Raw genomic sequence first — 24,897 nt, 5'->3', positions numbered from 1 at the left:
TGCATATAGCAGTGTTACTGCTGAAGCACAGCGTCGAGTAGGGAAACGACTTCTCTGGTCATAATGGGCTGCCTTCATTAGCTCCTGCCTGCTGACTCTTGCTGCCTTGGCTGTAGCTAGCAGGGGAGAGAGGAGTTCCCACCTATCATCAGATTCTGCCATACTCTTGCGCTGTGGTCTCAAGGGGTACAGAAGAACCAGGAAAGATGCAGAGGGTGACAAAAACATGTGGTGAGCTCTGTAAGGAACTAACAACATCTCTGGAAAAGAGGTGACAGCGTTCAAAAAACCAGCAGACAAATCTGCAGAAGAATGTATGGAAGGCTTTTAAATCCAAAGGACTGCACCTGGAAACATCTGAGCTGCAGATTGTTGGACACTTGGAAAGTATTCTCAGAAAATATCACATGTTCATGCTTTGCTTATTCTTATGTTCTTTCTTTCCAGAATGACTGTTCTTAAGATATTTTGCTGCTCTTTTTGCATGGCAGCAAGGATCTCTAAAGCTGCAGTTACTTCTCAGAGACCTGTTCGGTCCACAAGTTTGCTCCCACAGCCCCTTGGTGTGGCCACTGTCACATCTGCAGCAAGCTAGGGGCATGGGAAGACATCCTCACAGGCTAGTGGGCAAAGGGCAGCTGCATGGTCCCCTACATTCCCTGACAGAACCTTTACCACTCCTGTTTGCTGTCATCGCAGTTTACTGTCACCCATAATCAGGGATACAGTATTCATTGTCATACTGTAATCAGGGATAAAATGTGTAAGGATAGAGATTCCCCTTGCTGCTTCTAGCCACTGAATCACAACCAACATTCAGATATTGCTTGTGCTTTTTTTCTCCCCAACATAGCTTTTTGTAGCTTTTTTTTTTTATTTCCATACAGCTGATGCAAATCAAGATGTGCTTTGCTTCTGTATTAGTCCTTGAATGCCAGGCAAATCCTCAGCTGTCTAACTTACCTGCCTCCTGCCACCCACGAGGTGCTTTATCAACACAAAACCATGGAGAAAATCAGCAGGGACTTCTACCTGGGGCACTCACAGGTTCGTCATTGAAGCATGTTTCCCATAGTTGAAACCCTCTGCTTATTTCCCTTGCTTCTTCGGTAGCAAAGCTTCACTGTGAGAGATCACACAACTTGTTTTCAGATCAGCCCAGCTTGTTTTGAAAAGCCTGACCCTGCATTTCCCCTGCCAGCTAGAGGCAATGTCCCCTGCTAGGACAGGATGTCACACATCCAAGATCTTGAACATCTGTGCTTGTTCTTCCCCTTTTTTCCTGCTTTTCCCTGCTTTAGCTTCAAAGAAAAATCTCAGGGAGACCCTACAAAGAAGAAAGTGCTGTTATTCTTGGGAGGGGAGTCGGGGACCTTCTTTTCCAGCATGTACGGATTTGTTTTTCTTCATGTTTGTACATTATTATGGTTTTGAAAAAGGGGACAACACACCCAGTTTTAAATTTACTCCTGTCTCAATTTGACTTTGTTTCCAGAGCCACTCAAAGGAGCCCTAGTGTAAACAAGGTGTGTGTGTGGGTATTATTCTATATTTTTCATCTTCTTGCTGGTAAAATTGCATGTGCCTTTGGAGGATAAAGTTAAATATTTACTCTAGGTCAACCATCCCTGTCTGCAGGGTTTATATTTTGTTGGAGTTTGGGCAAGGAAGTGGTATTTGCAAAATTCCTTGCTTGCCTCTGTTGTTAGAAAATGCACTCACAAAGGCCTTTTTTTTAATCTTCAGAATATTTTTGGTCAGGTGTGAGAACTTACCTAGCCTGGAGAGATGGTGAATCCATGTGTGACGATGTGGTAGGATTGTGTTTGGAACTGGGTTATTTCAGTTGCTAGCCAGGAACCTGTGCGCAGCAGCACCTGAGGAATATTCTCGAGATCTGGCATCACTGAGGGGTTTTCTCTCCATGGTTTCAGATATCTTGGAATCAGGCTCATTCTGATAAGTCGAGGTGGTTGCATGTGGTTTGCTGGTCCTGCATCCAGCTTGCAGTAGAGTGAGCAGGCCAGTGGCACTGGGAAGAGCTGAGGGCCACACTTCATGTTCCTCCCACAGGCAGGCAGAGAGCATTTCTGTCATGGGGCTGGAGTCTGTCCAAACTGCTTGGCATCCCAGGCCCAACAAAGCCTTCTTGCCAAGCTAAAGTCTGCATACCAAGGAAGTGCTCTAGGCCTTCCTGCCTCAGCCAGCACGCTGTGGCTCTTCTGAGGACTTCATTTTGCCTGGTGGAAAACAAGCTCTCTCCCACATGCTTTTAATGTATTCTCCTCAGAAAAAGGCCACTCTGTAATACAGTCCCTTGGGACACTGCAGGCTGTCCAGAACATCTCTGTCGGGATGTTGAGGCGTGCCTTTATTCAAGCTTCTCTTGAAAAACGCAAATATAAATTAACCCAACCCTTTCCTGCCCTCTTCCCTTTCATCTTGTTCACTCCAACGCCCAACATGACTTTTAGGTGTCACTCTAAACTACTTCAAATCAAAGCAGTCACGAGAGATAGACTGATTGATGATATCTTTCTAAGCCTGCAGAGGTTTCTGTCAGGTCTCCCGAGAACAGAGGGTAAACAGCAGCCAGAACCAAGGAAGCTCCTGAAAGCCACAGATGACCTTGATGGTCTTACAAAGAGGGAGATTGCGACAGGAAGACAGAGGGAAGCGGAGGTGGCATGATGAGAGTTCACTGCACTCCTGCACACAGCTGGTATGTGGTTTTGTAGGAAACATGGCCTGAGGGCTACTCTAACCTGTGCCCAGAGGGCATGTGTCAGGTGTGAGACTCAAGGAGCTGCAAACATCTCTTTGAAAGCGTCCTCTCCTCCCCTAGCAAAGAAACTTAAGTCATATTTCTCAGACTTTGTGTTGACCTTCCTTAGGTGTGGAAAACCTTATCTGTTTCTTATGGGCTTTTCCACCCACTGAAACCAATATCACTGGAGCACTTTTGTGCCAGCAACTTAATATGTGTTGATGTGACCCTAAGAATGATGGAGAAAACACCCACCAGATGGGTTTATTACCATCATAGATTATGAAAAGCTAAGGGTATAGCAATTGCCACTGTATTTCATGGTCTTTGCTCTTTCAGAAACATTTCTTACGTGTAGTCTATTATGCTTGTGCTTCATGGTAGTACATAATAATACCTAACATATGCAGTAGGATAGATGGATACTATGAAGTAATGCAGAGCCAATTCCACCTGTTTTTGTTTTTTTTTTCACAAAAACAAAAATCACAAGGCAGAAGCTGTCTTTAATACCTTAATTTCTGGCTGGGATGAGCTGCACTGTGCAGTTAATAGTCAAATATGACTTCCTCCAGAGATCGCAGCTGTTGCTCTCCAGAGGTTTCATTTTATTACAGAGGCCACCATGAAGTTCAGAGCTAGCTGCAGCTGTGGGTGTCCTCAGGGCCAGGGTACATTTATACTTTGGAGGTCAGGGCAGAAAAAAAGTAGGACACAGTTCAGGTACCAGGTTAAATGTCCTCTGAGAAGCAAAAAATCATCTTGAGTTAGTAATGTTGGGTGAGTGTAATGTATACAGAAGTCACAGAGGGAGGAGAACAATGATTTTCTATTATATTGTTGTACAGTCTGGTTTTGGTGAGACCTGTCAGGGGCAGGGGCATCACACGACAGAAATTACCTGAAACCTGGGTATCCGAAAGCCATTGTCTAGGTCTTCTCTATACTCAGTGAAGCATGGTAGATAGCCCCATGGGAATTTCATCTCATCTGCCTCAGACACATGTTTTAAAAGGGGGTGACATTCTCTATATCTCTATTGACTATGGAGAAAGCAAGAACTAGACATTAAATTTCTAGGTGGCAACAGCTAGATTACATAGATCCCATCCTAAGTGTCCATCCCACTGACTTGCAGCATCATTGTGGTGCAGGTTAACAGCGGGAATGGATGAGGAGTATGAAAAAGGAACTGAAAGCCTTTCCTCAGAGAGGTCTTGATATTAACTTCCCTCAAAAAGCAGGACCTCCTCTGAGGGAAATGGCTCAAAACAATTCCTGTACTCTACTTGCTTTGTGCTGAAACATAGAGGAAAAGGACCTGATTCCCTTACAGCCATCAAGATTTTTCCTTCCCTTCAGTTAGGCTGGAATTTCAAATACCCACCATCAAAAAATTATATCAAGCAGAATTTGACTGGAAATCAGCAGGATCTCTTCCTTCCTGGGCCAGTGGTGAAAACTATGTTGGCTGATTCCTCACTGAAAGCAAAAGGATTTTTACAATTTTATTTTAAAGGAACTGGATTTTTTTCTGGTTTGTTTGTTTGTTGTTGCCTGTTTATGATGCCTCTGCTGATTTCTGGAGGAAGCACTCTAGCCCTGTGCAGGTGAAAGTCATCTAATACAAAAATATTCTTCAAGTCACAATAGGGAAATTTAAAAACCCTAATTTAGAGGCACCAGCAGGGTGGATGTTGGAAACATGCAGACTCACTCACTGGAAATCTCCCAAGATCTACAAGTGCTGAAATGGAAACATGACACAACAGGTCAGTCAATGGTTACTACTGAGTAAGTTAGCGGGCTTCAGAGTTGATCACTGCAGCCACCCATGAACCCTCACAGGGTGTGGAAAAACAGTTATCTTTGCCTAGAACATCTTTGGGATGATGTCCATTCATATGGTGGGAGGTTCACATGCTCTGTTGTCTTCTTCTTGGCAAAAGCCTTGTCATTTGAAGATATGTTAAGAGAGGGATAACTGTTTGGATCAGCGTTTAAATCAGAAAATCAGGAGGGGGAAAAAGGGAGGGGAAATTGGGAATCTGAATTCTCATTGTGTCATTGACCAGGAAGGTTGACACAAGCATCCCTACATCAAGGTGTTCTTCATGAAGGGTTGGCTATGACCAACCAGCCTTAGCATTGGTTAAAAAACATGCAGTGGCATCTATGATTTTGGAAGTGTGTGTTCCTGCAGGTCACCTGCTGTTCTTGCAGCACTGCTCTGAGCAACGCCAACCCTGCAAGGATGTAGGGAGATCCTCCAGGAGAGAAGGAGCCTACTGTTGTTTCATGTGGTGGAAAAGGCTCTATTTTAACTCTTGCGCTGGTGTCGTACATGTGCTGCTACAGATAAGTTTTCCAATTCAATACGTGCTTCTTGCTCACACTTCCCTGAATTTCTTCCCTTGTTTTTCAGTTCGCATATAGGAACAGCATTTCTGCTCATTGTTTGGTTTAGAATCTTTCTCAATTGAAACAGAGAATAAAGCTTTGTATTTTTGTATTTATTTTATAATTTTCTGTTGTCCTTTCTTTTCTTCTTTTCTCTTCCCCTTTTCACTGGTAAATGGAAAGAAAAAAGGGTGAGACCAGGAAAGAACATCAGGGAAAAAATGCAAGGGAAAAATGAAGCATGATGTTTTAATGAGGAATACTCTCAAAATATTAATTAAAAATACATTTTAGAAATACTTCTGATGGGGAAAGAAAATTTATTTTGGAGGGTTAATTGCTTAATATTCACAAACCTCTTCACAAAAAAATTCAAAACAGATTTTAAAAGACCCATGTAGCTTTTTGATCCTTTTGAGGTTGGTGGAATTGAATGTCTTTGAACGTGTTTGCAGACACTTGCTTTCCTGTTTAGTTTAGTCCCTGTTTCCTCTCTCTGCTTATCCGAATTTGGTGGAACATTCATTCCCAGACTTACAAACCAAGCGTTCTTCAAAGGGAAAGTTATGAGGAAGAAAACTATAAAATCTGTAAGAATACGCCTGGTACCCTGAGTCAAATTTTGGTGCAAGAGCAAGGTGTGAGTAAAGGCTTTGCCTTGAGCTCTGAGGTGGGTGGTGGTAGATGCAGTTGCTCGGTCTTATTGTTACCTATTTAGATGGAAGCAATTTCCAGGAGCTCCAGCCATGGCGTAGGGATCTTTGGGTATATCCACAAGGCTGGAATGCAGAAAAGAGTCTTATTAAATTGGGATTATTGCCCCATCGCGCCCTGTCAGTCTCTTTAATTAGTCCTCAAATTAGTCTACTCAGAAAGTAAGTGTGTGGCTGGTGGTTTTCACAGCACATTTTCTGCTAGGCTGTGCTTTGCTGATGTCAATGGAATGAACTGAAATGAAGCCCCTTCTAAAATTCAAACATCAGCAGAAGCTCACGCAACTGGCTCTGTGAGCAAACACAACAATACTGTACCTCCAAGGCCCATGTAGATTTGAAAGCCCTGAGTGTCCTTTATCAGCCCCTTGTACTGTCAGACATATCATCTTCTTGTCTGAAAACCTGCTTGTGTGATCAGGCATGGGTTTCAGCCCAGTTCCTTGAAGAAGTATGCTTGTAGCCCATGTGTCCGTGCCACCCTGCCACTGATAAGCCTGTGGACCTGCTGGACAGCTTTGACTGTGGGGACGAGGGCACAGCTACAACCTGTCCTGGTGAGGACGATGGCTCCTGCCTCTTTGAGAGGGTCATGTGTGAACCATGGGGATACTGAGGGAGACACTGAGGAGACGTGTAAACTGTGGGGACACTGACAGGATGTGTGTAAATGATGGGGACACTGAGGGGACATGTGTGAGCTGTGGTGACACTGATGGGGACATGTGTGAACCATGGGGACACTGAGGGGGTGTGTATGAGCCATGGAGACGCTGAGTGGACATGTGTGAGCCATGGGAACACTGAGTGGAAAACTGAGGAGACGTGTGTGACCTGTGGTGACACTGAGGGGATGTGAATGAACCATGGGCAGCCTGAGGAGACACGTGCGATCTGTGGGGAGCCTGAGGGGAACACTATGGGGGAGCGTGGAGCCACACGGACGCTGAGGGGACGTGTGTGAACCACGAGGACACAGAGGGGCCGTGCGCGACCCGTAGGTACGCCGAGGCCCCGTGGGTAGGGCAGGGCGGCTCCGTGGGGGCGCGGAGGGGACGTGCGGGCCCGACTGGCGACGATGGCGTTGAGCAGACCCGTGCCGCTGGTGGGCCACGCGGGCAGCGGCGGGGCGGGGCGGCGGGCCGGGGTCGCCTTTCCGCCGGCGGGGCCAGGCCGAGCCGGCGCCGTCCCACGGGGCGGGGCCCGTCAGCCGCTCAGTCACTCGGGCGGGCGGTAGCGGCACGCGAAGTCCACTGTTGGCAGCCGGCGATCGGGGAGGGCGCCGCCGCCTGCCGCGCCGAGCAGCATGGAGGCGGCGGATGAGGAGAAGGCGGGTAACGGCCGCAATGGCTACGCGGAGGGCCCGGCGGAGGCGGCGGCGGAGCGGGGCGGCGGCGGGGGTCGGCTGCGGGGCTGCCGGGGCTTCTTGCGGCGCAACGCGCTGGTGCTGCTGACGGTGTCGGGGGTGGTGGCCGGCGTGGCGCTGGGGGCCGCCGTGCGCGGCGCGGCGCTGGGCCCGGCGCAGGTGGTCTACCTGGCCTTCCCGGGGGAGCTGCTGCTGCGGATGCTGCGGATGGTGATCCTGCCGCTGGTGGTCTGCAGCCTGGTGTCGGGAGCCGCCAGCCTGGACACCCGCTCGCTCGGCCGCCTGGGAGGCATCGCCCTCGCCTATTTCCTGGGCACCACGCTGCTGGCCTCCGGCCTCGCCGTCGCCCTCGGCTTCATCGTCCGTCCCGGCGCCGGCGCCTCCGCCCTCAACGCCCCCGGGCTGGGACTGCCGGGCGCTGTGCCCACCAGCAAGGAGACGGTGGACTCCTTCCTCGACCTCGTCAGGTGAGGCCGGCCCGCTCCCCCCACCTCCTCCCTCCGTCCCGCCCTCCCCGCCGCCGCCGGAGGATGATGACAGACTCGGGGATGTTGCACGCTGCAGCTGGCGGCGCGGGTACCCCCCTCCACTTCCTCCTCCTCCTTCTTCCCCTCCTCCTCCTAGCTTCTCCAGAGGCACTGCTTTCTGCCCAGGTACCCGCAGCCCGGTCAAGTGTAGGGCTGTGTGGTGCTCTACCTCTCTCCCCATTATTTTTAATTTTGGCTGTGTGGCTGCAAGGATGAGCCGAGGCTTGCTCAGAGTTCTGGGTGCCTGGGCCCGTTTTTGGTCCCACCTGGGGGGAGAGCAGCTCCTGGGCACTTGCTGCAGGGCAGGCATGGCTTTGCTGGCACCTTCCCCTGCCCTGCTGCCTGGCATTGCCATCTCCTGCAGGCAGGGCAGGGCAGGATAGCTCTCCCCATCCCTCACACGCACCTTTTTCTTTTATTCCCTCACGCTTTACTCAGTCTCCTCACACAAATGCCAACCTGCCTCTTATAGTGCCCTCCTGTAGGTGCTGGTGTGGAAACGCAACCCGGTATTTCCATTGAGGACGTATCTTAAACATAATCTGGCATGAGGACCCCCTGTGTGTTTGTGAGCTTCCCATCCCACCTCTGCCCCTTGCAAAGGCAAGACACGCATTCTGCAAAACTACCTGGAAGCAAGGCTTCTGCTTCTAACCGGATCAGAGTCTTTTTGTTTTATCCTTATTACTCCTTGCAAACTTGCAGACTTCACCTTTTTATTCCTCAGAGCTGGTGTCTTGTTGAGATCTGTCCAGTTCTTTAAGTAAGAGAGGAATGGTTACACAAATGAGGCAGACACCAACCAGCTTTCTGAGTATCAGACTTCCAACTGCAGTCTCTTGTGCTTTGATGAATCGTGATGCAGAACGCCAGCTGATGTGTTTTGTTATCCTAGGTCCAGCACTGCCACTTTTTCATACCTTGGTAGTGCTGGGCAGTCATGGCAAAGCGTATTACAGGTGCCTGAGAAAAGCAGTGGAATAAAGGAAAACTGGGGAGCGGCAGCTGGGTCTCTGCCGATGAGTGTAGCTGAGGGAACGATGGGAAGTGATCGCGCATCAGTAGGGAGGGTGGAGGTTTGCTGAAACATTGGAAGATGAATGGCTTTGGAGGTGGTATATGTTGCTACCAAGATGGAAACAGAAGAGTAAGGGAGGTGACCTGCATACCAGCAAAGTGGCTGGAGAGTTGTGCTTAGCAGATATCTTGGTAATTACAAAGCTGAGTGGGGGATTTTTATTTAGATCACTTGCTTTGCTTTTATAAGCTCAGTTTTTAGCTGAGAGAATTTTTATGCTGTGACTGGGTAGACGGATGTGGCAACAAAGGTAAAAAAGAACTAAAAAAAAAACCCAAGCCCCAAAACTGTAGTTACAAATTCATGTTAATGTTCTGTTCTTCCCCAGAGAGAAGTATATTCACTTTAGACAGAGAGTAAGTCTGGTTTGTTCCATTAGCAACCATGTATGTACTTTGTGTCCTCAGCCCACCTCTCTTAAGGACCAGCAATTCCTGACAGAGCATATTAAGAAGAAGTAATAACAGGACAGTGGGAATAGGTGGGCTGGCTGTGAAGGTGACATGGAGTTGAATGGAAGCGTAGGCAGGTGAAGGAAAATTACAAAAAAAAAGGAGACAGCACAACTGGGAGAGTTGGGAAGAGGACTGCAACAGCTGCCTCGGGTGCATCCTGGTGTGGCTGCTGTAGCTGTTGTTTCATTCCTGTGTTGCCGTGCAGCATGGAGTAGGGTGTAGCTGAGAAACAGGGCATGGATACTCCAGTGAGTTTCAGGCTGTGGGTAACATCTGTGAAGTTTCGAGCAGAAAGCTGCTTCTTGGTCTGGTCTGTAAATGCAGGTGGAGGGTTCATCTTCTAAGGGTTTATAAAGGTGGTGGGATTGAGTCCTTACCTCCAAAGTAACACTCATAAGGATAAGACTTGTGTAAAGCATGTGGGTTGCAAAGGGGTTTCCTTCTGGGAAATGAGGGGCCAGGGGCTTTCCCCCAGTGCATGTGCAGTGGGCTGTGAATTCAGCTTTTCTTGGAGCCCCAGGAAAGGACTGTTGCAGCCATACTGTTGGACAATCCAATTGTCACAGCAGCAACAGCAAAATCCAGTCCAGAAGAGATGCATTTGGACACAGCCATCACTAAAACTCCCAGTCTTCGCACAAATCCCCGACAGATCTAGGGGTGGAGTGAGTGATATGATTTTCTGGAAATAGTCTCTCTCTCCCTCTGCCTTTTAATTTTTTTTTAAACTGTTCTTGAAAATGTGGGTGTTCTGGTTTGAGCATCAGTCTTGGTCCCTGCTGTGGCAGAAGGTACCAAAGTAACTTCGTCTTCAGTTAATGAGATCTTGAGACTGGAGGGCTGAAACCGTTGTCTTCAGTGTGGGTGGGTCTCACAGCATCCTACTCTTTGCTTTTCTTTTTCTCTCTTTTGGTCATGAAACTTACTATTTTTGCAAGAAAAATTTGTTTTTAATTGTGTCACAAGACTGGCTGTGTCCTTCAAGGCTTCACTGCTCAGTTTCAGACAAAAGGTAAATATGAGGTGCAAATAGGTAAATTGAGTCTTCCTACAGCACTGAAAGCTGATGTAAAACATGGCCCAAGGAAGAAACAGCAAAGAGGAATTTATATCTGTAAGTCAGTATTTGCTGTGGCTTCTGCAGGGATGACACAAGGGTGTCCTTTCCCAGGATGCAGATCCCTTCTGCTTTTGGGAAGTGTATTAGTTAATGGCCAAAGATGTGGCTTTCCATTGTCACAGCAATGTCTGGAGGCCAGCTTAATTCTTGGTCATGGTTTTCAATTTCCGAGTCTAAAGCTCCCACACAAACATGTACCTATGCATGCAAACACGACCTCTGGAAAAGAGATTTATCGTGGGTTTTGGTAGCAAATGAATGATGATTCACTGGTGAACCAAAAGGCCGTCTCTGTTTTCTTTCGTCCATTGACTATAGCATCCAGGTCTAATTTATCCGCCTTTCTCTGGTTGGAGGTGCCGGAGCACCTTTCTCGTTTCCGTCTGGCAAGTGCAGGAGGCAAGCCTTGAGCGAGGGCTTAGGCACACTCATGCTGGGTGTCTAACCAGGGAAAAACAGGTGAGGAGGAGAGGGGGTGACAAGGAGGTGACTTCAGCCAGCAGTGAACACAGCCCACCTATAGGTCATTGGAAGGTGGTTGAAACAGCAGGATCAAGTGTTTTGCAAGCATCTGTTGATTTGCTAACATTTTTGGTGGGCAGTTGTCAAGACTGCATGTTTTGATAGGTCAGAGTTTTGTTTTAGCTCTGATTTATATTTCCTGATTCAACAGAACTAAACAGATTCACAGGAACCTATTGATCCTGTCAAAATTTCCAACAGTGGGTGATCCTGGCATTTCGTTTCAGTGAGGTCAATGTTTTGCTGTAATTTTATACAAAAGACTTAAGTAGAAAATCTCACTCATGAAAAAGGAACATTTCAACAAAATATTTTACAATATTTTTAGCGCAGAAAAAAAGCCTGGAGCAAGCTTTCTTTGCCCAATTTTGGGATAAAAACATGTTTTGAAACTGTGGAGTTGGCTTTGGGAAGGGAATTCTGTTTTTAACCCAGCTGTAGCCATAACAGTCCGGGGAGGGATGGAGGTAGTAGCATCATCTGCTTTTTATAGGAAGGGTACGCAGAGGTCCAGGTGTCTGCCCTGAGCAGTAAGGTCAGGGTTTCTCAGGCTGCCAGGCAAGTCTGCAAAAGCAGTTTAAATTTTATTGCTCCTCACTGCCCTTTCTGTCCCTCTGCCAGAGGTTACCAGCTGTGCTGCCAAAGAGAGTACTCACGGTGCCCATGTGTTGGCTCCAAGCACCGTTGGAGCCAGAGGGAGGACAGGCGCGAGCTTGAGTGCCGGGAGAAACATTGGTTGTGTTCTGCTGGCTGGACTGCAGAGCAGATGGCGAGGGTAGACCGGGGGTCCAGAGCACTCATGCAGTGACCCTTGCTCAGGCACCAGTCGCTCCAGTAGCACTTGTTTCTTACAGCAAGTGGCTGGGGAACAGCTGCAGTTACACCAACAGCAGGTCCTTGAGATAGACTAACCACCATGTTTCGTAGCTGGATGGCTAGGTCTTAACTCTGGGTACCCTCAGAAGAAAGGAAGTAGTAAATGTTGCTGTCCAGCTTCGGTTATGTCATTTTCTGAACCTGGATCCTCTCTTGGAGTATAGGGATTGTGGACTGATTTTTGTAGGAAGAACTAAACGTTTTCATTCATGTGCCTGCACTGTCTGGTAGGGTTTTTTTTAGGAAGCCTCTGAACATTTATGCTCCTTTCTTTTGTTCTCTATATTCATTGCCTTTTACTACTGACTCCCCCTAGTTATGTTTTATTTTCCAAGCAACAAAGATACAGACTGGACCAATAGGGCAAAAAAATGCTTTTTCAAGTTTTTCTGTGTTAAATCAAATGCATGCACTCATGTCCAGGGCATGTATTGTGCATCCACATACATATCAAAAAGCAGATAAGAAAAATTGTTGTGTGATGTTGAATGAAAGTCTTGGGACAAAGGGAAATAAAGGTATTGGAGCAATCCAAACTGGGCTCTGGCAGGTTGCCACAGATGCCAAAAAAGTTGCTGTCAGTGGACTCCTACCACTGGAAACACTTCATTGAAAAAAAAAAAAACAACAAACCAGGAGATAACACAGAATATTTCTTCTAGGCTTCCTCACAAAAATGTTTTCCAACAGCAAGGTTTTTGGCCTTAGAAGTGGAACCTTTTTTGTAAGAAGCAATGCAAGAGGAATGTGTAGTATTTTAGGGTTTCATTCTGCTTGCCTGGATTTCCCTTCATGCTTTTTCCTGCAAGAACAAAGTTGTTTGCAGAGCTCTAGCAAAAGAATCGTTTAGAAACAGTGATTAATAATAATCCCTTACACGTGCAAGGAAGGAGTTCCTGTGCCATCCTTATCTGGCTGGTGGAAAGATACAGGGTAAGGAAGAGAAGAATTAGCCTGTAATATTAAAATCGAAAAAGGCGGGATCTACATCGCCTTTTTGCTGCCTTTACAGCTCCAGGTTTCCTTAGTCACCTGGGACTTCCTTAGCACCTGGATGCTGCAGCTAAACTAAGATTTCTATTACAGTGAAAATATGGTGAGACCTTCCTGCCAAATTTGGTTAGAGGAGTAATGGTCCCTTCCTGCCTGGCAGGAGCAGCTCATCCCTGGGGAAAAAGAAAAAGCTGCATTTATCTGGCCGTGTATGGGGAGGTGGTGTGATGAGTATAGTATTCAAGCAGAAAGTACTTGGGCCCTGAAACTCCCTCCCTTGGTGCTGCTGCTTTCCGGTTCCTATTTTAAGAGGATCCGAGATGGGGTGCTTTTTCACATTGTGTCTTGCTCAGGTACATTGAGGTTTCCTGGCTCAGCCCAGCTGTCGCTCCAGCCCCAGGACACAGCTGTCACCCTTGACAGCTGTCCGATGGATTTCTGATAATTTGGGGGGGCACTGTCTGCACGACTTGCAACAGGTGGAGAGATACTTTCCTACATGGTGCTCGCCAAGGGGAGTGATGTCTGTCAGTACCACAAAGGTGTTGGGTCCATGTGTGGGTGATCCATCCCTCTCTGTGAAGTCCCAGCAGCAGTGGAGCACCTGGGGTCCATGCAGCACATGTGTTCCCCTGCTGTAATGTCATGCATCGCTGGCTCATCTCATTCTTTCTACATACAGCAAGTTTTGGCACGGGGGCAAGGCTGCCTCATCCCAGACTCCTGTGCCAGGCTTCTTATCACCCACATTTCCTCAGCGGTGTGCTCTTGTGATAGCCCTTATCTGCTTTGAAAAGGCAACCATTATTCTCTAGCATGGGGCGTAGCAGTGGCAGGGATGGGGCCATTACAAACAGCAGCAATGGTCAGCAGTCCAATAATATAACTGGTGATTTCTTCAAACTCCATGTTCGTATCTTGTATGGGCTTTCAAAGCAAAAAACACCTTCTCAAGATTTAGTCTGCATGGAAAAACTGACTGGCAGACACCCACATGTGATTTGCATGCCCAATTGCCCAGCTTATCAGCTTTTCTGTTTGCTGATTCACCCGGACAGGAGGGATGTTTGTGCTTCCCTGTGTGACTCCTCCATTTGGGCCTGGGGACACAGCGAATGCTGACTCGCAGGCACAGAGCAGGGTCTGGATTTCTGTGGTGGGTAAACTTTGCCTTGCTGTGCATGATGAGCAAAGCCCACAGGTACAAGCAGGTGATGAGCCCAGGCAGGTCACCAGCCAGCTTTTGGCTCTCCCGGGAGCATGCGGCATCCCTACCCCCTTATTTTTTGTAGGCACTGGCATGGTGTTCTTGCACAAATCCATCTTAAGGTAAAAACATGCAGTCTGACCCACCCATAATTAAAGCTTAATTTAATTCACATGCTGACTAATCTTAGGTGAGTGATGAGTGTAGTCCGTGCAGAACTCATGCCTCTAAGATAAGCCGTTTATTTCTTAATTGCTTTTTATGACCCAAGGTGTTTTGTTCTTAATCTTCAGGATTTGAAACAAAGAGGGGCAAAACAATTTTTTACATGTTGTTGTGGCTTTGCAGCCAGGTGTACTTCAAAGCTGGATTAAACAAAACAGCTCCTTCTGAGCTGCTGAATTGAGATCCAAATTTTTTACTTGGTATATTGTAAAAAATGCTCTGTGCTGTCCTCAGAGACGAGTCCTGTGACGGGTGCTCCAGGGTTAAAAAAGACTGACTGCTCTATGCTTGTATTTGAATACCTTTAGTGCTGTTCACACTTGAAGCAAGAACCTGCCCCTTGCCTTGCTGTAGCAGGGCTGCTGACATCACTCAAGTATGTGCTTTAAGTATATGCTTGGAGTTACATTAGTGTTTAATTACTGAGGTCCATGCCTGACCTCATGCCTAAATTATGGAGGGTTTGGTTTCTTGGCCACATTTAAACATATCGTTTAGGCTTTAGGAGTGCTTCCTTTGGCTTTGTTTCATCAGGATGGAAAAACTGATTTAGAAAAAAAAAGAAATTTTATTTCTGGTTGATTTGCAGTCTTTTTTCATCTCTTTGCTTCTTTAAAATGCAGTCAATTCTTTTTTTTTTACAAAAGTATCATCCTGCTATGAAAAATTGAAAAGAAATATCATTATTTTCCCAACAGCATGTTTTCTTTTTTCCTGTTAAAATTGTGCACTGAGCTGGGTCCATTTGTATATGTGATGTTTTAATCCTGATGAAAGAAAGTCTGCTCTTACTTTACATGAGGTTTTTACCCACCAGAGAGTTCCAGCTGTGCAAGAATTGATGCATGTTAGTGGCTCCATTAATCTTATTTGACCAATTATTAGGCATCTTTGCAGAGCTAGAGCTTGCTCTCCTACTTTCAGACAGTTGTATTGTCAAGTTCTAAGGGAAAAAGTAACTGTTTCTTTTATGCTCAGTGGAACGTAGACTCCAGAAGCCAAATTATTCTTACAGCAATTTGGCTTTTGCAGTTGCCTCCTAATACACTTGTAATGCAACAGAGAGACTGAGGTAGTTCAGAGCAGCCACTTGTTTGACAAAGGTCCATGTACTTTGCATTGCTGTCAAGGCTGTGGGAAAACCCTCACTGTGTGGCAGGATAACGGAGTTATGCAATGGAAAGGACCAAAGTCCTTATCTGTGCCATATCTTAATGCACCTCTTGATTTCAAAGATTTGACTCTGCTGCTCCATTTGGATTTGTGTTTTCCATGGCATTTGGGGAACGATCACAACTGAAAGCCAGGTTTAAAATAGTGTTTGCCAGGGTAACTACAGCAAAAACTGGGGGGAGCTTGGGGCACAGCTTGGAGGTAGCTGCAGCTTCCTCGGAGCAGAATAAGGTGCAAAGGATGGGGAGCAGCAGTTTTTTGCCACAGTTAACTGGCTCTGGGAAAGGTCTTTTGTTTCCTTACCATGAGAGCTGCCATGGCTCCTTGATGCCTTTGGCTGGTAGTTCTCAGTTCATACCCTTAGCCTTCCTGCCCTTGGCTAGGGGAACACAAACTCTTCGCTTGCTGTAAGCAGAGAAGGGAATTGTAGCATTAAAAACAACTATAAAATACAACCAGAAGCAACTTTTTCCTTACGTGGTCCAGTTAACCATTTTTCCTGTCCTTATTGCTTCATAGATGCACATATACACTGGATGCTCAGTTGAAGTGTACGTCACTTTGCGTGCTATCCTCTTGGCACAAACCTGATGCTTGATTTGCATTTCTGTATGAAGGCGCTACCAAATTCAGACGTTGCAACTTTCCATATGAGTTGCCCCTACTTTCATCTGTGCTGTTTAACCACTTAAGCCCTTGCAGACAACTCTGGCCTGTGACATTGTTCTGCTTTACCTTGGTGTTCAGGGGAGGTGACCTTGTTGTGTGGAAGGGTTAAGCTGTTCTCTTAAGTGGATTTTGCTGATTGGATTGTCCTTCATGTTGATACTGTGAGCAAAGTGTAATCACATGAGTAACGTTAAAAATCTGCCTGGCTGTGGAGGCCCTAAGCTGTCGCTGCAGCTGGTGTGGCTAAGCCAGTTTCTGTAGCCACTGGCTGATGGATGTGTGTGTAACTAGCATCATGTCCGATTGCCTCTGGTGTCCCTACCCAAATGGTTAGGTGTTGCAGACAAGCAGGGACCTTTTTATGTGAGCAAAAGAAGATGGCATTCAAACCTCTGGAGACATAGTAAGATACCTGCTCTGTGCTGCCAGAGTATCTTTAGTATGTACCTCCGTAATGCCAATATGCTTGCCTTGGCAAAAGGAGTTCAGTTTCTGAGAGAAAACACCTTGGTGCATTTATTTTGGAAGTTCCATGAGAAATATTTCACTTTCTTGTTTGTATTTTACAGAAACCTGTTTCCTGCAAATCTTGTTGCTGCAGCTTTCCGAACGGTAAGATACGTGTGGACTTTGGGCATGTAGCTCATGCTCTTTTTTGAAAAAGGACTAGAAAGGTGGTGTAGAAGATACCAAAAGTTAATTTACTTATAGTAGGTGGGATTTTTAAAAGCACCTGATGTAATCAGACATAAAACTTCCATAGCAAAGGGTTTGATTTTGAAAAATACTTCTCAAACAAAAGCATATTTGTAGTCTGTGTTTTGTACCTCCACCAAAAATGTTTAAAGAACTTTATACCATGAGTGCTGTGTTGGGTAGTAATGGCCACTCAGCTTTGTGCCAGGCTGCTTATCACTTTGCAGGAGCTAGCTGGGAAACCTTTGGGTACATAGTTTGGAGCTGGGCTCAGAACAGACAAGGCTAAAGACTTCTAGGCTCCCATGTGTGTAAGCACACTCTTGCCTGATACTTTTATTCAGTATTTTCCATTGTATCCTTTGCTGGATTAATTGCTCAGCCTGGCCTCTCTTCCAAGAGGACTAAGTGTTGTAGGATGATAACGGGCACCAAAACATAGTGTGGTTTAAACTGAGGGACAGGAGCTGTGGGGCTCCAAGATGATTTTGATTTAGTTCTTATTGGTAATTTTAGATGTTGAGATAGACACTGTTGAGAATACTGCTACGGGGCAGAGTGATTCTTTATGATACAGGAGCAGAATAATAGTTTTTGCCTTCGTGGTATTCTGTGGGTTTGCTTTTGTACGAAAACCAAGATCAAACTCTTAAAAGAAAGTTTCATTTTGAGTATATATATAATACAGTACAAGTCAATATGCCATAAATAAAAATGGCAGTATAAAAATATTACTAAGAAAAGGATTTTCTGTCATACATCGAGTGTCAGGGTTCTGTATATTCAGGGATGAAATGAAGAAGTCCTCGTTTCTTCTGTGCTGCTGTTGTCACAGGTAACTGGCAAGTACGTAAGCTTTTCTTCCCCCTAACTTATGTCTAAAGAAAACAGGCCTAAAGAAGTGCCCTGCTTTTGCAAGGTATCTAGCTTATTTATCAAAGTAAACTTGTCCTGCATTTTAGATATTTTACTGACCATTTTAATGCCTGCCTCACCATTTCTAACAGTGAAACAGTGCAAGCACCACTTGCCTTCTGCAGGAGCCAGTGCAACAGTGTGGTGTGTGAGCAACAGCAGGGTGGAAGAAAGGGGAATTCTTCAGCTGCTGCCCAAAGCTAGGAGCTCAGGGGGTCACAGAGCACTTCTCTGTTGCCACATGTGGAAGGGGCTGTGTATGCTGCCACTCCCTTTTCTTGCATAGGACAGGCTCATTAGTCTCCACAGTATAGTCTCCAGAAAAAGTCCTCCTAACAAGAATCTCCTCCTTGTGAAATGCTAGATGATGATATTGATGATCTGATCAGCTAACATTGTGGTTTTGTTTGTTTGGTTTTTTTCTTACCTGCAGTATGCAACAGAATATAAGTTGCTGCCCAAAAACACTACCTCAGGAAATGCCACATGGGAAAAGGTAAGGTCACTACTTAGGCTTTTATGCAAACCCTTGTCAACTGTAATATTTGACTGCTTTGCAGTCTTTAATACTTTCCAGTGGTCATTGGAAAGAAACAAGTACTTTTATTTGCCTGGAACTGAGACACACATGAGACAGATGAGTTACCCATAGCCACACATGAAAGCTACGAAGGATAGGAGAGTTGGGCTCAACTGATCGAACCCTTGAGACCTTAATTTTAGGCCATGCTTTCTTAGACCTGGTCTCACTTGATCTAAATTTTGACCAGCCACTCTGCCTAATGTTTCCAAATAACTTTCTGTGGACCTGGAATTAAACAGCAATCAGGCTGGCTGAATATGTCCCTTAAACCTTACTCTTCATTAACAGTTTGGAGAGAATGAGCTTTTTTTTTCTTATTGCCATGCTGCTGAAATTTTGTTTGAAGCAGTAACAAGTGGTCTGAAGGAGTAAAAATTACAGGCAGAACATTACAAACGGGCTGCTATTGCAATGGTGTCAAAAAGGAAACTAATTTGCAGACGTAGCTGAGATAGAGTGTGTTATCTTCCATATATAGCTTGTAGGACTTCCAGAGATGCTCTATATCCCATTGAGTGGCATCTCTGCTGCAGCATGGGGCTATCAAACGTCTTTATTTTTGGCCAGAGCCAATACATTGCAGGTCCAGCAGTAGTTACCGTTGTCTTACAGGCAGCATGCTATGAAACAGACCCAGTATCCCAGCCTGTGATGTCTCACCTCACTCCAAATACAGTATCTCATGTGCTTTCATGGGATTTTGGGGAGACAGATCTCAGACTGGAGATGGCTTTCAGGGTTATTTTCTATTTCTCAGGCTCATTCTGACAATCTGAGGTCAGTAACGGGTGTCAGGTTACTATATTTTTTGTATTATTTGAATGCCCCTAGGGCAAGAGACTTGTAATGTTTGTATTTGTAATGGAAGGGCTCAGCTGGGGCTTGCCCATCAGTTTGTAAAACCATTGAGGAAAAAGCAGTTTAAGCTGATCCAGCAGGACTCTCAAGTGTATTCCTGAGTGCAGGAAGTACTGGCCTCATTACCTTCTTGCCATGCATGGTGCGTGAGCAGGTGATACAGAACAGTGTGTTTCTGAACTCTGCTTTCAGCTGACAGGCTGAACTTTCACCAGCCCTGGAAGCAGGGTGACAGGTGACTTGGATGGCACAAGAACTGAGCAGGAGAAAAGTCAGCCCTTGCCTAGAAGCCTGCTATTACATGATGAGCAGCTTCACTGGGGAAGAAGGCAGCCCCATCTGCCTGGGTTCTGCCCGTGCCTGTAAGATTGTATTAGCTCAGGTCTGCACTCACCCCATCTGACATGGATGTGCAGCAACAGCTGCAGAAGAGCCATGTGATCCCAAAAGACCACTTTCTCTTCTCGTGCCATTATATCCTCAGGCAGTACATGCCCATGCAGCTTCATGCTGCTAAAACCCAAGTTCAATATGAAAGGCTGTAACAATGTGCACTTAGGCATGTGTGTTTGCTTACAGAGCATATGGTTATTCTGCATTTAAGCAGGGGTAAATGAAAGGTGAATAAGACTTTTCTTATTCATCTTCAGTGTCAAGTTTTGTAGGGGCTCCTTGGCAACCAAGCACAGATCAGGGCCAACCATATCCACTGGACATAGTCTTGGCTGTCAGGTACTTTTTTTAATGCTTGTTCAAAGCCATCACTCTTCCTCAAGAGATAAGAATGCCTCTTTTGGCAATTTAAAAACCTGAGATTCTTTTTCAGTTTTCTTCTTTCCTTTTCCCACTTATCAGACTCCTCTTTGATGCAGTATCAGAAAAAAAAATTTGAATTTGTCACTGGTGCCTGTTTTTGCCAACGGTTATGATGTAAAGGTTATTTCCACTATTACTTTTCCAAAACTTTTCTTTAGTTATTGGAGCAAAACCAGAGCTGAGCTTCTTTAATTCCAGAAGACACCCTATCGTCTCTAGGGAAGAGCAGACCAAATAAAAAGAAAGCATCGTCTCAGTTTTGTTAGCTCAGTTTCAGTACTGGTCTGACCATGTTATTTATGGATAGATGAGGATTAAGTTTGGAAAGGAAGAGTGTGATTTTTGGATAACATGTAGTATAAATATCATAGCGATAGAAGTTGGGTTCAAGGGAAACAAGATGATATTCCTATCTAATGTTTTCTTTCATCAGGACAATATTTGATTGAAGAGGCAAAATGCTTTCCTTCTACTTTCTATATGAATAGTGTAAAGCAAAATTTTTCCATTGTTTATATTTCCCTGACCACCACTGGTTAATAGGCCCTGTCTTCTCTCATTGGGGATATGAATAGTGGGGCATATAGATGTCTGCTCCTTTGTGTTGTTTTACATCCCCTCATGTTTACCTAGCTCTTAAAGCTACACCCTCTCTGTCTCTTTGGCAGCAAGGCTTCCTGGGGCATGAACTATCATAGTTCCCCATCTGTAGCTGTGGGGGGGAGGCTGTGGGGGACTCCGAGTTCCTCTCATGGCAGCAGTAAAAATACACAAACCGGTGATGGCTCTGCTTCCTCACATCACATGGCTGCATTTTCTTTTCGGCCACCTACTACTGGGACGGCTTAATGTCAGCAGTTGTTTCCTTGATAAGCATTTTGTTTCAAGAGCTAAAAAACAATAGGATCTTCAGAGAGACTCAAGGACCAGGAGAGCTCCATGAATCTTCCTACCAGAACACATAATTTCAAGCAAACAATAACATGTCCCATAGTTTATCCAGGAACAAAGCTCTCATTAAAGCTGATTTTGTTTGGTGTCCACAATACTGCTTGGTTTGGCAGCTCCTTTGGGGTGGTGCACTCTTCTGCTAGAGTACAAAAAGGCCATTCAGCATCTGCCAGTTTTAGAGGCTGGGATTGAGAGGATCTTCCGCTGAGGATTTACTGCTGGACTCTTTCCATATTGTGCTGCAGAGAGGTGAAATTCCCTGAACTTTGCAGACTGCTCCCTGCAAATCAATGGGACTATTTCCTGCAGTGTATTACCACTCTGTGCAAATGATGGACCTTCTGCCTAAAACTTCAATGAGGAAGGCCATGGTGAATGTTGTGTGTTGTAAAGAAATTGGCTCGAGAGGGAGAGCAAGACCTGAAAGGGGTGGCACGATGGCAGTGAATAGAGGGAAACAGCTAAGAAGTTTTGGTGGCTGTGCACAGGGTTCTCCCTCCAGTCACCAAGAATTCAGGGGTCCCCAGGTCACAAGAGCTAGGCTTGAAGGAGTAGTAAGTGTGAGCACTTCGAGAACAGCAGCAGCAGGGATTGCTGTGCTGGGAGCAAGGTGGAGAGAGGCGTCTCTGAGGATGAAAGACTAAACTTCATGTATTGTCATTCTGGAGAGGTATAGGGGAGTTTGAGAATTGGCCAATTTGTGCACAGTAGGCCACTGTGAAGGTTAAGATGAAAGGTGAGAAGGAACCTGTGTTGAGCTGTTGCTAACTGGAGACATTACTATCCCTTGCCCTCCTCTAGCTTCCCAAGAACAAAATTTGGCAAGCCTTTGGCACTCATGGCTCTGAAGAAGGTCAAGCAGCTGATGCTTGTGGGGATTGAATGACCTAGAAGAGCCCTGGACTTCTCTAGTCAGGGCAGTGACCTTCCAAATTAAGCACTAGGAGCTCTGGCCCTGGTTCTACTGTGTGCCTCCCAAGCTCTGTCCTGCTTTGTGACCCTGTGTGCCCTACGCAGCTGCTGGGAAGCTGAGCAATCCTGCAGATTCAGTACACTCCTGCCTGGTTCTTGAGACTAATCTTTGAGAAGCCCAAATGGTAGCAGGTTGCTGGGCTTTAGGCTCACGATGCTGCATTTAGTGAGTTGAGAAGCAAACCTCCGGTGGAAGGAGTTTAAAGGGCGGAGATTGCTTTGCAAAACATCAGTATAAGTAGTACAATGAAATTCCCTCCCAGTAACATCCAGGTCAGAATGCTGGGCACTTACAGCAGCTTGAAACACTGAATTTCTATTCCATAGCAAAGTTTGATGTTTGTTTTTTTTTTCTAAATGAGAACCAAAACAAAAGGGCATTCAATGTTTTGGGGATATTTTTTTTTTGTGGAAAAAGTTTAGGCCCGTTATGGTAAAATTCTGCTCCAAGCTGAACTTTTCAATTAGTCTTGTATCAAATGAACCCAATATAAGATGTTATATTATAAAATAAGTTGGGAAAAAAGACCAAACCCAAACCAACAATGTGAAAAGTTGTGTCAACATGAAAAAGTGTGACATTGTCTCCATGTGCATGAAGGAAGTGTTTCTTTTCTGGTGTAAAAATGTTCATGTTTTGCCCAAGTTGACATTTCCTAGAGCAAGTTTTGGTTTTGATTAAATGACATGGCAGCCTTATATTACTACACATTTGCTTTCTTCCTGCTAAGTTAGTCATAAAATTTGAGACTTGTACATTGATTTGTACATTGTTACTGATAAATCGTCACTGAAATTTTGTTAGATTCTCTTCAGCCTAATGGTAAACCTTATCTCCTACCCTAGGGTTATGTTTTACCAACAGAAGTGAAAAATAGCAACACATGTGCATGCCATATACACAGACACTTTATTCAATTAATAGGAGAGTGTAATTTCTTTTTCATTTAACTTTTCTAGCCACAGAAGGGTTTAAGGCTTTCAGGCTTACAAAACAGAATATAGACAAAACTATCCAGACAGAAGCATGTTATGTGTGGAGAAAATAGCACATTCCTTCAGACAGCTCTGGAGATATGCTGTGCCCCATTCTTAATATCCTGTCCATGTTTTCAATTCTTTCAATTGGAAATAAAATAAATACTGGCAACTTAGCCCTGAGCAAGCAACTACCATAAAAAATTGCAGATCCTATATCTAATTACTTTGTAGCTAGCAAATAAAAAAAGCCAAAACCTTCATTGTTTGTAAGCACTTTTGTTAACAGCAGTTTAGCCCTCATGCTTTTGTGTGTAATTTGTTTTATTCCCTTCCCTGCAGTACTTTGTTTCCACCTGCCACTAAGAGGCAGTCCAGTTCAGCAGTATACTTCAGCAAAAATATAATCTCAAGCAGGCTGGTTTTATCAGATTTAGCAGATCAGTATCCTGAGTTCTTTAGTCAATATTCATTTCAAGCTTTTAGCTCTGAGTATATTTTTATTTCCTAGTGTTCAGTTAGTGTCTACTTAAACTAGTCAGGAGGCCAAAACCTGTACACAAACCTAATTGTTTTAGAAGCCCTTCTAAATAAAACTACAATTTGACATGTTGAGCTTGTCCTGCCAAGTTGGAGGGGGGGAAAAAAAACAGTTTGTCAAAACAGTTATATTTTCACGTAGCCACAAGAACACTCATTCAGTTCGTATGATACTACATTGCCAAACAAGCTCCAGCGTTCTTTGAGAAACAAATTGTGAAGGACCAGCAGAGCAGTCTTGAGTAGATTAGTTTTTGTCAATAGGTAGATCCTGGTTTTATTCTTTTACTTCTACCATGCAGCCACATGATTTCTGAGGAGGGAAACAGGTATTTCTTCTTTCTGTATCTCCCACAGCTGATGTGGACAGCTGAATGAGTAGGTTTCCACAGTTTGCTACTTTTCTCTGCCCTTCTCCCCCTTTTCTGCTTCGTAATGTTGGTTGTTTTCTTGTAATTTTCACCTTGGTACAAATATTGCACTGAAGCCATGGAGCTGGCAGTTTCTGAGAGCAGATTCCTGTCAGAGGTGTTAGGAAACAAGAGCATGTTTGGGGCCAGACCACTGCAAGCCTCTTGCAGGTATGATTTGTTTAGGTGGTAGAATATCAGAGTGCTGATAGTGAATGATGCTTGGTGGAAGTCAATATCACCAGTATCTACCATTTATACCTGCAGTCTCTCCCCCTCACTCATCTTCCCTAATGGGGAAACAGGGAGGAAAGTTTCTGTCTTTTAACTGCACATGTGTGATTGGTGCCTGTGCTGTTTCACATCTGCAGTGGAGCTTGTCCTGGGTAAACTGGGGAGGTTTCCTGTTCAGGTCACTGAGACCACGTGTATCATATTGAAGGGCATGATGGGAGGTACTGGCAGGCCCTTTCCTTCTCCAGTGAATCAGTGCCAGCTCATAACTAGGGCCATTGTATCTGGACTGCATCCAGATCTTGTTTGGTTTCCTTCAACAAAATAGGTCCTTCCTTTCCAAAATAGGTGCTGATTTGGTTGTTGATTCCAGATCAATTGGGTAGCACCAAAATGAGTTGACACTTTTGTTGGATTTTGTGCCGGTCTCTCATCTAACAAGCCTTCTTTTTTTGACTCTGCAGATCCCTGTTGGTACTGAGATTGAAGGGATGAATATCCTGGGACTGGTGCTGTTTGCTCTGGTTTTAGGAGTGGCGCTGAAAAAACTTGGCCAGGAAGGGGAAGATCTGATTCGCTTCTTTAATTCATTCAATGAGGCAACTATGGTCTTGGTTTCCTGGATTATGTGGTAAGTGTGTGATTGCAGATACATCTGCAGTACAATGTTATGCTCAGTTCAGGAATTTCGCTATTTATCAACCTCTTCAGCTTTTTCCTACCACATCACTCAACACAGCAAAAGTGAATGTCATGGTGTCACGTCATGGTGTCTTTTCTTCTTGCGTGTGCCCTGTAATTAGACAGTCAAGCATAGCTTAAGGTATCAGTCTGGAACACTTCAGAGGGTTGC

The 24,897-nt window shown here is 45.2% G+C and overlaps 1 protein-coding gene across 1 annotated transcript in view; it reads left to right on the top strand.

Annotated features, from left to right (window-relative positions):
* Nucleotides 1–7,057: 7,057 nt before the first annotated feature.
* The window catches only part of SLC1A4 (solute carrier family 1 member 4), a 36,370-nt gene continuing 18,530 nt past the window's right edge, over nt 7,058–24,897 (top strand). The window contains exons 1-4 of the mRNA XM_064446663.1: nt 7,058–7,713; nt 16,661–16,703; nt 18,136–18,198; nt 24,509–24,675. Coding sequence (XP_064302733.1) covers nt 7,187–7,713; nt 16,661–16,703; nt 18,136–18,198; nt 24,509–24,675 — 800 coding nt within the window. The 5' untranslated portion in view covers nt 7,058–7,186. The remainder of the gene's footprint in view (nt 7,714–16,660; nt 16,704–18,135; nt 18,199–24,508; nt 24,676–24,897) is intronic.

The sequence above is a fragment of the Phalacrocorax carbo genome, chromosome 3, assembly GCF_963921805.1.
Source record: "Phalacrocorax carbo chromosome 3, bPhaCar2.1, whole genome shotgun sequence".
Taxonomy (NCBI): Eukaryota; Metazoa; Chordata; class Aves; order Suliformes; family Phalacrocoracidae; genus Phalacrocorax; species Phalacrocorax carbo.
This window is presented reverse-complemented; position numbering and strand designations above follow the sequence as displayed.